The sequence below is a fragment of the Dendrobates tinctorius genome, unplaced genomic scaffold, assembly GCF_039654945.1.
Source record: "Dendrobates tinctorius isolate UK_male_01 unplaced genomic scaffold, ASM3965494v1 ptg000102l, whole genome shotgun sequence".
Taxonomy (NCBI): Eukaryota; Metazoa; Chordata; class Amphibia; order Anura; family Dendrobatidae; genus Dendrobates; species Dendrobates tinctorius.
In genome coordinates, this window is record NW_027361770.1 from 35066989 (window position 1) to 35082563 (window position 15575).

The window sequence follows — 15575 nt, forward strand, 5'->3', positions numbered from 1 at the left end:
TATATATATATTAAAATATAATTATATATATATACACATATACTGTATATATATATTTTGCACATTTCTATATACACATATAAATTATATATGTACTAGCTGAAGAGCCCAGCGCTGCCCGGGCATAGTAACTAACTGTGGTTAGTTATAGCAAATTATAATTATCCTCCATCCCATAGTCCCGTGCCCATATACCCATCAGACATATCCACGATCCCATAGGCCCGTGCCCATATGCCCATCATACATATCCTCTATCCCATAGTCGAGTGCCCATATACCCATCACACATCCTCCATCCCATAGTCCCATGCCCATATACCCATCACACATCCTCCATCCCATAGTCCCATGCCCATATACCCATCATACATATTCGCCATCCCATAGTCGAGTGCCCATATACCCATCACACATCCTTCATCTAATAGTCCCATGCACATATACCCATCATACATATCCTCCATCCCATAGTCTCGTGCCCATATACCCATCATACATATCTGCCATCCCATAGTCCCGTGCCCATGTACCTGTCATACATATCCTCCATCCCATAGTCCAGTGCCCATATACCCATCACACATCCTCCATCCCATAGTCCCGTGCCCATATACCCGTCATACATATCCTCCATCCCATAGTCCCGTGCCCATATACCCATCATACATATCCGCCATCCCATAGTCCCGTGCCCATATACCCATCATACATATCCTCCATCCCACAGTCCAGTGCCCATATACCCATCACACATCCTCCATCCCATAGTCAACCATTATGACATCATAATGAGCGGCGGGGCTTGCAACCTATGATGACATCAGCATCACCATGGCAACCATTATGACATCGTAATGAGGGGCGGGGCTTGATACACACACTTTTTCCCCATTATGTAGATAGGGGCAAAATTGTTTGGTGAATGGGAACGCGCGGGGTTAAAATTTCACCTCACAACATAGCCAAGGACGCTCTCGGGGTCCAAACGTGTGACTGTGCCAAATTTTGTGGCTGTAACTGCGACGTGCGGATGCCAATCCTGGACATACACACATACATACACACACTTGAGCTTTATATATTAGATATCTAAAATAGATATATATAATATAATTATATATATATTATATTAAATACAATTATATATATATAATACATACATCATATATAAAAGATATATAATATATGTATACATATAGTATATATATATATAAGATAGACATATTTAATATATATTGTAAATATATATATTTATATACCGTATATACTCGTGTATAAGCTGAGATTTTCAGCCCATTTTTTTGGGCTGTAAGTCCCCTTCTCGGCTTATACACTAGTCATATACCTGGGGGTCAGCAGGGGAGGGGGGCAGGGGTGTCACAGACATACTCACCCGTCCTGGCACTCTCTGCAGCCCCCTCGCTTCTCCACTGTCTCCCTTCCTGCCTTCAGCGGTCACTTGGTACCGCTCCTTAAACTCATGAATATGCGCATATTCATGAGTGGTAATGAGAGGTATCACTTGACCACTGATGGCAGGAAGGGAGACAGTGGAGAAGCGAGGCTGCAGAGACGTTCCAGGACAGGTGAGTATAGCGATATTCACCTGTCCTCGTTCCCACGCTGCTCACCGCCGTCTGCTGCTTCCTGTGTCTGTGATGTTTAGCCAGCAGGGGGCACGGTGACGTGGCTAGTGCGCGCCGCGCCCTCTGCTGGCTGAACAGTCACTAACAGAGGATGCGCAGACAGTGGTGAGCAGTGATGGACCCTGGACAGGTGAATATCTCAGGTGCTGGGTCCTGAGCAGGAGAGGTGAGTATGGCATTTATTTTTTTTTTTTGCAGCATATGGGGGCATAATATATGGGGCATCATATGGGGCATATTCTATGGAGCAGCATATGGAGGCATATTCTATGGAGCAGCATATGGGGGCATATTCCATGGAGCAGCATATGGGGGCATATTCTATGGGGCAGCAAATGGTGGCATAGTCTATGGAGCAGCATATGGGGGCATAGTCTATGGGGCAGCATATGGGGGCATAATCTATGGAGCAGCATATGGGGGCATATTCTATGGGGCATTTTATGGGGGCATAATATATGGAGCATTTTATGGGGGCATAATCTATGGAGCATCTTATGGGGGCATAATCTGTGGTGCATCTTATGGGGCCATAACCTTTATGGAGCATTATATGGGGCATATTATTCTATGGAGCATCTCATGGGGCCATTATTAACCTTTGTGCAGCATTATATGGGGTGTATTTTGTATGGAGCATTATATGGGGCTCCTGATTCAATATGGATATTCAAAAACATTTAACCTACTGATGTCTCAATTAATTTTACTTTTATTGGTATCTATTTTTATTTTTGAAATTTACCAGTAGCTGCTGCATTTTCCACCCTAGGCTTATACACGAGTCAATAAGTTTTCCCAGTTTGTTGTGGTAAAATTAGGGGGGTCAGCTTATACATGGTTCAGCTTATACACGAGTATATACGGTATATATTTATATATATAGAGAGAGAGATGTCATTGACAAATACAATTAGTATAGTGTTGCTGTCTCTAAATTATAGGGGGATTCCACACCATTTTGTTCCTTGAAAAAATCATTTATTAATTAAATACATGTCCACAATTTAGAAACAACACTAGACTAATTGTATTTGTCACTAACATATATATATACTGTATATATTATATTATGATTATATTTATATTATATATGATATATATATATATAATATCTTTATAATTTAAATATATAATATCTATTATATATAATATATTAGATATATATTACATGTATGTGTGAATATATATATATATATATATTCTCTATGTCTTCAATATAATATATTATATATATAGTTTGGCTATATGTATATATATATATATATATATAATATCTATATTACATATAAAGTATCTATATCTTATTCTATGTGTATATATATTATGTAAATATATATATATTATATATATATATATATATATTGCTTATATTTATGATATGTATATATATTTTATATATATTACATATACATATATTATATGTACGGTAACTATATTATATATATATATATCATATATTATATGTTACATATATATATATTACATATATACGTGTGTTTCACTGACATGTATATATATGTATGTATTCTATGTGTATATATCTAGTGTTTTGTGAGCTGTCAATGTGATTTGACAGAAGCCGACAAATGAATTATCACCTAATCTACTATGTATCTGTCTATGAACTATCTATCTATCGATCTATCTAATATAAATACATATATATGTGTGTGTCACTGACATGTGTATATATCTATGTATTTTATGTGTATATATCTATTCTATCTATTCTATTCTAACATGTCAGTGTACAGTTATACAGTAGCTGGAGATGAATTGCCGGCTTTTTTCAAAGGACACCGGAGCGTATAATTCGGACAGCACTCGCATGGTGCGAGTGCTGTCAGATTTTTACACACACCCATTGACTTGCATTGGCGATTTTCTAGGGAAAATCGCAGCATGCTGCGATTTTTTTCTCAGTCCGATTTTGAATGGGAAAAAAATCGCAAGTGAGATGTCACCCAATAATTAACATTGGTCAGGGTGTAATCCGATTTTTAATCGGATTACACTCATCCAATTTTCGCACCAGTGAGTATGAGCCCTATGGGGGATGCTCGGGAAAAGTCTTGGAGGCAATCGGGTGAGGAATGTATAGGTGTGGAGGAGAGAAGATGGTCTTGAGACGACTAGTGAAACACTAATATTGCTTGCTACTCTGTTTCCATAATTCCCTTTCATGTCTGTAAGATTTATGCAAACAGCATAACACAATTGCTCCGTACTGTTTTTGTAACCCTGCCCATGGTAACAAAAACCTAGAAACTGTTATTCTCTTCTTGGTCACAAAAGGCAGATAGTGTTTTAATTTTGGAGAACCTTTTTGAGCTCAGCTAATTTACAGTAGATCAAAAATTAAAATAGTGAAATAGGTTTATAATACTTTTAGTGCAATCATTTTTGTATATTGTAGGATATTGCTAAAATATAAAATTGTTGCAGGTGCTGGAGATCTAAATATTTGTGTGACATCCGCAATGAATTATTTACTGTGGAAAACCTCTACCAAATAGTGGTCAACAGGATGAAAGAACTCAAGAATGAAGAGGACCTGCTTATATTACAAGAGGCTGACATTATTGGCATGACTACCACAGGTTAGATGTAGAATAATAAATATATATAAAATGAAAATTATGAATATATTTGAAATTGCAACACTTAGAAGGAAGTGGAATACTGAAATGCATTGTAATTCAAGTATGAGCACCATAAGCAGAAATGTATGGACTTGCATATCTTGGCATGTTATCTATAAGGAATGTTCTTCCATGCTGAATGCACTTGGACACGAACATCATCAAGATCTGCTGGCAGCTCCCTTTGTAATTATCGTCTAATGACTTCCCAGATGTGCTCGAGTTAAGTTGATGCTAAACAACATGGTAGCACGTTTAGACCATGCAGTCTGATCACAGTAGCACAATCAACATGTGACCTGGCAATATCATGTTAAAAAATGGCTCTGGGTACACTTTAGAAAAATGTGTGCAAAGTGTCCCAGGAGCCGTTTTTAACCCCTTTCTGCCATATGACGTACTATCCCGTCCATGTGCCCTGGGACTTAATTCCCATGGACGGGATAGTACGTCATAGTCGATCAGTGGCGCTCACGGGGGGGAGCGCCGCTGATCGCAGCTGGGTGTCAGCTGATTATCACAGCCTACACCTGGCACTATGTGCCAGGGGCGGTCACGGACCACCCCCAACACATTAACCCCTGGCACACTTTAATCAAACATTATCGCAGTGTATCGGGGGCATAGGGAAGCATCAGGTAGGGAGGGGGCTCCCTGCGTGCTTCCCTGAGACCCTCGGAACAGTGCAATGTGATTGCGCTGTTCCGAGGGCCTCCTCCCTGCAGGTCCCCAGATCCAGTATGGCCGCAGGTGCCTTTGGGGTCCCGCAGGGGGGCGGCTTTCTCAGTGCCTGCTGAGAGCAGGCGCTGAGAAAGCCTCCTGCAGTGCCTGTCAGATCGCTGATCTGACACAGTGCACTGCAAATTGTCAGATCAGCGATCTGATACTATGTAGTAATGTCCCCCCGGGACAATAGAATAAAGTAAAAAAAAATAATAACAAGTGTAAAGATAATTTTTAAACAAATCCTAAATAAATAAATAAATAATAAAAAAATTCCCTAAAAAATAATTTTTTTTATAAATAAAAAAACTATAAAAATACACATATTTAGTATCGCCGCGTTCGTAACGACCTGCCCTATAAAACGGTCCCACTAGTTAACTCCTTTAGCGAACCCCTTAAAAAAAAAAACAAGGCAAAAAACAATGCTTTATGATCATACCGCCGAACAAAAAGTGCAATAACACGCGATCAAAAAGACGAATATAAATAAACATCGTACCGCTGAAAACGTCATCTTATCCCACAAAAAACGAGCCACCATCAGCGAAAAAATAAAAAAGTTAAAGCTCACAGAATAAAGCGATGCAAAAATAATTATTTTTTATACAAAATTGTTTTTATTGTATAAAAGCGGCAAAACATTAAAAAATGATATAAATGAAGAATCGCTGTAATGGTACTGACCCGAAAAATAAAACCGCTTTATCAATTTTACCACACGTGGAACGGTGTAAACGCTCCCCTCCAAAAAAAAAAAAATTCATGAAATGCTGGTTTTTGTTCATTCTGCCTCCCAAAAATCGGAATAAAAAACGATCAAAAAATGTCATGTGCCCGAAAATGGTACCAATAAAAACGTCAACTCGTCTCGCAAAAAATAAGACATCACATGACTCTGTGGGCCAAAATATGGAAAAATTGTAGCTCTCAAAATGTGGTGATGCAAAAACTATTTTTACAATAAAAAGCGTCTTTTAGCGTGTGACAACTGCCAAGCATAAAAACCCGCTACAAATAGTAAATCAAACCCCCCTTATCACCCCCTTAGTTAGGGAAAAATAATAAAATAAAAAATTGTAGTTATTTCCATTTTCCCGTTAGGGCTAGGGTTAGGAGTGTGTTAGGGTTAGGGTTGGGATTAGGGCTAGGGGTGTGTTATGGTTAGGGTTAGGGGTGTGTTGGTGTTAGGTTTAGGGATGTGTTAGGGCTAGGGTTAGGGTTGGGATTAGGGTTAGTGGTGTGTTAGGGTTAGGGGTGTGTTGGGGTTAGGGTTGGAGTTAGAATTGAGGGGTTTCCACTGTTTAGGCACATCAGGGGCTCTCCAAATGCGACATGGTGTCTGATCTCAATTCCAGCCAATTCTGCGTTGAAAAAGTTAAACGGTGCTCCTTCCCTTTCAAGCTCTGCCATGTGCCCAAACAGTGGTTTACCTCCACATATTGGGTATCAGCCTATTCAGGACCAAGTGCACAACAACTTTTGGGGTCCAATTTCTCCTGTTACCCTTGGGAAAATAAAAAATTGAGGTAAAAAATATCACTTTTGTGGAAAAAATATGATTTTTTTTATTTTTATGGCTCTACGTTATAAACTTTTGTGAAGCACTTGGGGGTTCAAAGTGCTCACCACACATCTAGAAAAGTTCCTTGGGGGGGTCTAGTTTCCAAAATGGGGTCACTTGTGGGGGGTTTCCACAGTTTAGGCACATCAGGGGCTCTCCAAATGCGACATGACACTCGCAGACCATTCCATCTACATCTGTGTTATGATGAGTCACCGAAGGAGGAAAAAACAAAATACCAGCTAAGTCCAGAAAAACCAGAGAGGTTGGCAGCTATCGGATTGCAGACCCCTGAACCTATCCACAACAACTAGCAGTAGCCGTGGGGGGTTCCTACGGTGCTCTAGACCCCTCGATCACAGCCGGAGAACTATATAGCCTAAAGACAGAAAGGGGAAAAACTAAACTGCCCCAGAGCAGAACCAAAAGCAAAAGGCAGCCCCCAACATATAATGATGGTGAAGCAAGATGAAAACACTAACACAGATAGAAAGATAGGTTGAGCAAATGATGGGGCCCAAGCTAACTACATAGGACAGGATAGGAAAGCTGCTGTCTGCCATCCACAAAAACCCTATCAAAATGAGCCAACCGACTGATAGGAAAAACAGGCCCTGAAGTCGCTAGGCTTCAAAAGACTATATCAGCACTCAGGTACATTCTGAAGACAGAGCAAAATATCAACAGATCAGAGACAAAAATGGAATCCAGCTCACCCCCGGCCGGGGATGGCAGAACAAAACAAAAACAGATCTGAAGAGTACAAAACAGAGCAGAAAAACTTAGCTTTGAGATGCAGGAATCAGACTGGTCTCCAAGAATCCAGCAGAAAAATCACCAGCCAGGAAGAAGGGCATCGGCAGCCTTATATCCAGTCATCAATTCCAGCCACCCAGTCATCATCCAGCTGCCCAGGTGTTTGGTAATCAGTCTCGCTACCTTCTTTCACTAGAGGAGGGAGTTCATCAGACCTCAATGGTGAAGGGAAAAATGAACTCACAACAGTACCTCCCCCTTGAGGAGGGGTCACCGAACCCTCAACCACGCCACCAGGGCGATCCGGGTCAGGCGGATGAAAGGCACGCACCAATCTTTCAGCATGAATATCAGAGGCAGAGACCCAGGAATTATCCTCCTGACCATAACCCTTCCACTTAACCAAATACTGGAGTCTCCGTCTAACCAGACGGGAATCCAGTACTTTCTCTACCTCATATTCCATGTTACCTTCAACCAATATAGGGTAAGGAGGTGCCACCACAGGAACTACTGGTTCAACAAACCTCTTCAACAAGGACTTATGAAACACATTATGAATTTTAAATGTGACAGGAAGAGCCAGCCAAAAAGAGACCGGATTAATAATCTCCAAAATCTTGTAAGGTCCAATAAATCTAGGCTTAAACTTAGGAGAAGCCACCTTCATAGCGATATTTTTTGATGACAACCAAACCATATCACCCACCTCAAACTGGGGACCAACGGTCCTACGCCGGTTGGAAAACCGCTGGGCCTTTTCCTGGGAGAGAGACAACTTATCCACTACTTGGTCCCAGATCTGGTGCATTCTCTCCACCACAGTGTCAACACCTGGGCAGGCAGAAGGCTCCACCTGCCATGAAGAAAATCAAGGGTGAAAACCAAAGTTAAAAAAAAAGGTGACATCAAAGTGGCAGAACTAGCTCTATTATTTAAAGCAAATTTGGCCAAGGGCAAAAATGAAACCCAATCATCCTGATCGACAGAAATAAAACATCTCAGATACGACTCCAAAGTCTGGTTTGTTCTCTCCGTCTGCCCATTGGTCTGAGGGTGAAACGCAGAGGAGAAGGACAACTGAATTCCCAGCTTGGAACAGAACGTCCTCCAAAATCTAGACACAAACTGAACTCCTCTGTCAGATACAATGTTCTCAGGAATCCCGTGCAAGAGAACCACCTGTTGCAAAAACAAGGGCACCAACTCAAAGGAAGATGGCACCTTAGGGAGTGGTACAAGATGGACCATCTTAGAGAATCTATCACAAATAACAGTCATTCTCTGAGAGACAGGCATATCAGAGATAAAATCCATTGAAATATGGGTCCATGGCCTCCTGGGCACCGGCAAAGGCATCAACAAGCCACTAGAGCAAGAACAAGGTTTAGACCGGGAGCAAGTCCCACAGGACTGCACAAAATTCCTGACATCACGGAACAAGGCGGGCCACCAAAAAGATCGACTCACTAGATCTCTAGTACCAAAAATACCTGGATGACCAGCCAATGCAGAGCAATGAACTTCAGACATCACTCTCCTCCTCCACTGGTCAGGAACATACAACTTTCCACTGGGACAACGCTCAGGTTTGTCCTCCTGAAACTCTTCCAGAGCACATCTCAAATCGGGCGAGATGGCAGAAAGAACTACCCCCTCGCCTAAGATGGTAGCAGGCTTAGTCACAACAGGAGAATCAGCAAGGAAACTCCTAGAGAGGGCGTCTGCCTTGACATTCTTAGTGCCCGGAAGGAAAGAGACCACAAAATCAAAACGTGTGAAAAACAAGGCCCACCTAGCCTGTCTAGGATTCAAGCGCTTGGCCGACTCCAGGTAAATCAAATTCTTGTGGTCAGTAAGGACCAGGACTTGGTGTTTGGCTCCCTCCAACCAATGTCTCCACTCCTCAAATGCCCATTTCATGGCCAACAGTTCCCGATTCCCCACATCATAGTTACGTTCGGATGGGGAGAACTTTCGGGAAAAGAAAGCACAAGGATTCATTTTAGATGTCACAGGATCTTTTTGGGACAACTCCGCTCCTGCACCAATCTCAGAAGCGTCCACCTCCACCTGAAATGGGAGTGAGACATCAGGTTGCCGCAAAACCGGAGCAGAAGTGAATCTTCGCTTCAGCTCCTGAGAGGAAGAAACAGCCTCCGGAGACCAATTCAGCACATCAGCACCCTTCCTAGTCAAATCCATCAATGGCTTGGCAATACCAGAAAAATTAGCTATAAATTTCCGATAAAAATTAGCAAAACCCAAAAACTTCTGGAGGGCCTTCAAAGAAGTGGGCTGAACCCAATCATAAATGGCCTGTACCTTGGCCGGGTCCATTTCAGTAGTTGACGGAGACAAAATAAATCCCAAAAATGAACTCCTCTGTACCCCAAAAAGGCATTTCGATCCCTTGACATACAGGGAATTCCCCCTCAAAATCCGGAACACAGTCCGAACATGTTCCACATGAGAGTCCCAATTCTTGGAGAAGATCAAAATATTATCCAGATAGATAATCAAAAATTTATCCACAAAGTCTCGTAATATATCGTTCATGAAGCACTAGAAGACAGAAGGGGCATTAGTGAGCCCAAAAGGCATCACCAGGTACTCAAAATGCCCCTCCGGAGTATTAAACGCCGTCTTCCATTCATCCCCATGCTTAATGGGAATAAGATTATACGCCCCCTGAGGTCAAGCTTGGTAAACCAGCAAGCACCTTTAACTCTGGAGAATAGATCAGAAATCAGGGGTAACGGATACTGATATTTAACAGTAATTTTGTTGAGGGCACGATAGTCAATACAAGGCCTTAATGAACCATCCTTTTTAGCCACAAAAAAAAACAGCACCTAAGGGTGAAGAGGATGGTCTAATATGACCCTTCTCCAATGCCTCCTTAATATAGGATCGCATAGCCTTGTGCTCGGGTACAGATAAATTGAAAAGCCGACCCTTGGGGAATTTACACCCCGGGTTCAGCTCAATAGCACAGTCATAACTCCTATGAGGAGGCAAAGACGCAGACTCATTCTCACTAAATACATCATAAAAGTCAGCCAAATAGTCAGGAACATCATGTGACTGGGGAGAGGTGGAGAAAACAGGAGCATCACTAAGGACACACCGACAACCCCAACTCACCACAGACACAGATTTCCAATCCAGAACTGGATTATGGATTTGCAACCAGGGAAACCCCAGAACAATGGTATCATGCAAATTATGCAACACCAAAAATCTGCAATTTTCTTGATGGTCTGGGGCGACCCGCATTACCACCTGGGTCCAAAACTGAGGTTTATTCTTCGCCAAAGGAGTAGCATCAATACCCCTCAAAGGGATAGGCGTCCGCAGAGGTGTCATAGGAAATCCCCAGCGTTTAGCAAAATCCAAGTCCATCAGGTTCAGAGCTGCTCCTGAATCCACAAAAGCCTTGGCGGAAAATGTGGACAGGGAGCAGATCAGAGTAATTGCCAGAAGAAACTTAGGTTGAACACCACCCACAGAAAACGTGTGTGCACAACGTTTCTCTCGTTTAGGGCAGACAGAAATAATATGCGAGGCATCTCCACAAAAAAAACACAGCTTATTACGCCTTCTGAACTCCTGACGTTGCGCCCTAGACAAAACTCTATCACATTGCATAGGTTCAGACATTTGTTCAACAGGTGGTAACATCTCTCGTGTAGTTTTGCGTTCACGTAAACACCGATCCACCTGAATGGCTAATGACATAGAATCGTCAAGACCAGAGGGAACAGGAAATCCCACCATAGTATCTTTTACAGTTTCTGACAAACCCTTCTGAAAGAGGGCTGCCAAGGCACCATCATCCCAGGTAGTAAGGACCGCCCACTTTCGGAATTTTTGACAGTACAACTCTGCCGAATCCCGACCCTTGCTTAATGCCAACAGGGTCTTTTCAGCCTGATCAATAGCATTAGGTTCATCATACAACAACCCCAAGGCTTGAAAAAATGCGTTCACATTATTCAGAATAGGATCATCAGATTTCAAAGAAAACGCCCAATCCTGGGGATCGCCGCGCAGCAAAGAGATGACAATTTTAACCTGCTGCGCGGAGTTCCCCGACGAGTTAGGCTTCAAGGCAAAAAATAATTTACAATTATTCTTGAAATTCAAGAATTTAGACCGATCCCCCAAAAATATATCAGGAGAAGGAATCTTTGGTCCAGCAGCATGTGAATGAGCAAGATAGGCGGAAATTCCCCGCACTTCAGCAGCGAGCTGCTCCACACGATCGGACAATTGCTTCATCTCCATTGAGAGAAAAATTCCCCCTACGGCCTCAGAGATATAGAGGAAAAAATATTCTGACACTTTTTTCCTTTTTTTTTTTTTCCTTACAATTCTCTCCTGCTATTGAGTACCCTAGGATCTGCGGTATGGCTGGTGATTCTGTTATGATGAGTCACCGAAGGAGGAAAAAACAAAATACCAGCTAAGTCCAGAAAAACCAGAGAGGTTGGCAGCTATCGGATTGCAGACCCCTGAACCTATCCACAACAACTAGCAGTAGCCGTGGGGGGTTCCTACGGTGCCCTAGACCCCTCGATCTCAGCCGGAGAACTATATAGCCTAAAGACAGAAAGGGGATAAACTAAACTGCCCCAGAGCAGAACCCAAAGCAAAAGGCAGCCCCCAACATATAATGACAGTGAAGCAAGATGAAAACACTAACACAGATAGAAAGATAGGTTGAGCAAATGATGGGGCCCAAGCAAACTACATAGGACAGGATTGGAAAGCTGCTGTCTGCCATCCGCAAAAACCCTATCAAAATGAGCCAACCGACTGATAGGAAAAACAGGCCCTGAAGTCGCTAGGCTTCAAAAGACTATATCAGCACTCAGGTATATTCTGAAGACAGAGCAAAATATCAACAGATCAGAGACAAAAATGGAATCCAGCTCACCCCCGGCCAGGGATGGCAGAACTCCCAAAAAACAAGGCAAAACAAAAACAGAACTGAAGAGTACAAAACAGAGCAGAAAAACTTAGTTTTGAGATGCAGGAATCAGACTGGTCTCCAAGAATCCAGCAGAAAAATCACCAGCCAGGAAGAAGGGCGTCGGCAGCCTTATATCCAGTCCTCAATTCCAGCCACCCAGTCATCATCCAGCTGCCCAGGTGTTTGGTAATCAGTCTCACTACCTTCTTTCACTAGAGGAGGGAGTTCATCAGACCTCAATGGTGAAGGGAAAAATGAACTCACAACACGTCTGCATTCCAAAACGTCACTACTTCTCTTCCAAGCCCCGACGTGTGCCCATACAGTAGATTTCTCCCACATATGGGGTATCAGCGGACTCAGGACAAATTGGACAACAACTTTTGGGGTCCAATTTCTCCTGTTACCCTTGGGAAAATAAAAAAATGGGGACTAAAAGATCATGTTTGTGGAAAAAGTATGATTTTTTTATTTTCACGCACGGGCGTTATAAACTTCTCTGAAGCACTTTGGGGTTCAAAATGCTCATCACACATCTAGATAAGTTCCTTGGGGGGTCTAGATTCCAAAATGGGGTCACTTGTGGGGGGTTTTCACTGTTCAGGTGCATAAGGGGCTCTCCAAATGTGACATGGCGCCCAATCTCAATTCCAGCCAATTTTGCGTTGAAAAAGTCAAACGTCGCTCCTTCCCTTCCGAGCTCTGCCATGCGCCCAAACAGTGGTTTACCCCCACATATGGGGTATCAGCGTACTCAGGACAAATTGCACAATAACTTTCGGGGTCCTGTTTCCCTTGGGAAAATACAAATTGGGGGTGAAAAGATCATTTTTGTGAAAAAAAATATGATTTTTTAATTGTATGACTGTACGTTATAAACTTCTGTGAAGCGATTGGGGGTTCAAAGTGCTCACCACACATCTAGATAAATTCCTTGGAGGGTCTAGCACATCAGGGGCTCTCCAAACGCTACATGGCGTTGAAAAAGTCAAACAGCGCTTCTTCCCTTCCAAGCTATGCCATGCGCTTAAACAGTGGTTCCCCCCCACATATCAAGTATCAGCGGACTCAGGACAAGTTGCACACTAATTCTTGCAGTCCAATTTCTCCTGTTACCCTTGGTAAAATAAAAAAAATTGGACCTGAATTAATTTTTTTTTAAAAAGTAAGTTAAATGTTATTTATTTATTTTTTTTAAACATTTAAAAAATTCCTAAATTCCTGTGAAGCACCTGAAGGGTTAATAAACTTCTTGAATGTGGTTTTGAGCACCTTGAGGGGTGCAGTTTTTAGAATGGTGTCACTTTTGGGTATTTTCTGTCATATAGACCCCTCAAAGTGACTTCAAATGTGATGTGGTCCCTAAAAATAAATGGTGTTTTAAAAATGAGAAATCGCCGGTCAACTTTTAACCCTTATAACTTCCTAACAAAGAAAAATTTGATTCCAAAATTGTGCTGAAGTAAAGTAAACATGTGGGAAATGTTACTTATTAAGTTTTTTGTGTGCCATATCTCTGTGATTTAAGGACATAAAAATTCAAAATTGATAAATTGCAAAATTTTCAAAATTTTCGCCAAATTTCCATTTTTTTCACAAATAAACGCAAGTTTTATGAATGAAATTTTACCACTAACATGAAGTACAATATGTCACGAGAAAACAATGTCAGAATCACCGGGATCCATGGAAGCGTTCCAGAGTTATTTCCTCATAAAGGGACAGTGGTCAGAATTGTAAAAATTGGCCCTGTCATTAAAATGCAAACCACCCTCGGGGGTAATGAGGTTAAACATGACTATGCCATGTTGCTTGTGCTACTCTGAGCAGCCTGCTTGACCTAAACATGCTACCATGACTTGCAGAATCTTGAGACTTGTCTCCTGTCAAACACATCTAAGATATCATTGGTAGGCAATTACAAAAGTAGCTGCCAGTAGGAGATCTTGATTATTTGCATGCCCAAATATATTCAGAGTGGCAGAACATTTCTTTGGCAACCATTAATAAACTCATTGATAACATACCAAGCAGTGTGGTTCTCATACTCTATACTGAATAAATTGAGATGTTTTGAATATTTCTCTGTGGATTTAATTGTATGTTATTGCATACATCATTCATGAGCATTTCAACTGTCCTGTGCATGTATGAAATTGCCCTAAATTAATAGCGTAGATTTGTGCTCTTCATTTAGATTTTTATAGGCCATCAGTTATGGTTTTGATTCTTCCTTTGTCAAGGATACACAAACATTCTTTAAATTATTTTGTATTTCACCTACATTTAGGTGCAGCCAGGTGTAGAAAGTTGTTGCAAAATGTACAGCCTAAAATTGTAATAGTAGAAGAAGCAGCTGAAGTTTTAGAGGCTCACGTCATGACTACACTTCATTCCAACTGTCAACACCTTATACTCATTGGAGACCATCAACAAGTATGTTTTGAAAAATGTAATATTGTATAACTATATTTAAAGTATAGTAAAAGGATTGTCGACCACTTTTAAATATTTTCTTAATGTGCCCAGGGTAAGGAGAGTAAAAAAAGGGATAATCTCCTAGTTGAGTAGCACTGATCCTCCACATTGAGTACTGGTGTCCACTGCTCTCCAGGTATCAACATCTGATGGGGGCATCATGTGACCATTAATCAGTCACAGTCTTCACATTCTGTTTGAGCTCGAGAAATTATTTTTTGTTCTACGCAGAGGGAATGTCCTGCTCAGACACAATGTGAAGGCTACAGCCAATCAGTGGCTGCTTATTAACTGCAGCGCACAAGTGATAACCCCCACCAGATATAGATGTGGAGACACAGTGTAGAGGAGTATGCTTTTTTTATTATCACATCCTGAGCACATTTCGACATTTCGAAAATGTTTGAAATTGGTGGAAAACACCTTAAATAACATTTTAAAAATGTAACAAAAATGTTTTTTACTATCATTATTTGACCCCTAAATTCTACAAAACTAATGCAGGGATTCACCTGAGAAGTAAAGATAGTCACAGCTCATCTATCTAACTTTTTACTCACAGTGTCTTTTTTAACTCTTTTTGTTTTTGCGGAGGAGGAGCTGAATGGGTTGTCCAGGCAAAAATAATAAGTCTGTGTGACTTCAGACTTAAGAATGCCTCCAGCGCACGCACTTATTGATTTAGACCAGACAACCCTAATATTTTCTTGCACTTTTAATAATATAGCTACTGTCGGAAGATCTGAGGCTGGTTTCACACTTGCGTTTTTTTTCGCGGGATT

The 15575-nt window shown here is 41.4% G+C and overlaps 1 protein-coding gene across 2 annotated transcripts in view; it reads left to right on the top strand.

Annotated features, from left to right (window-relative positions):
• Positions 1–15575, top strand: part of LOC141099767 (NFX1-type zinc finger-containing protein 1-like) — a 486056-nt gene that overhangs the window by 370263 nt on the left and 100218 nt on the right. For both annotated transcript variants that reach the window (XM_073587805.1, XM_073587806.1), the window contains 2 exons: positions 4098–4252; positions 14606–14751. In XM_073587805.1, coding sequence (XP_073443906.1) covers positions 4098–4252; positions 14606–14751 — 301 coding nt within the window. The remainder of the gene's footprint in view (positions 1–4097; positions 4253–14605; positions 14752–15575) is intronic.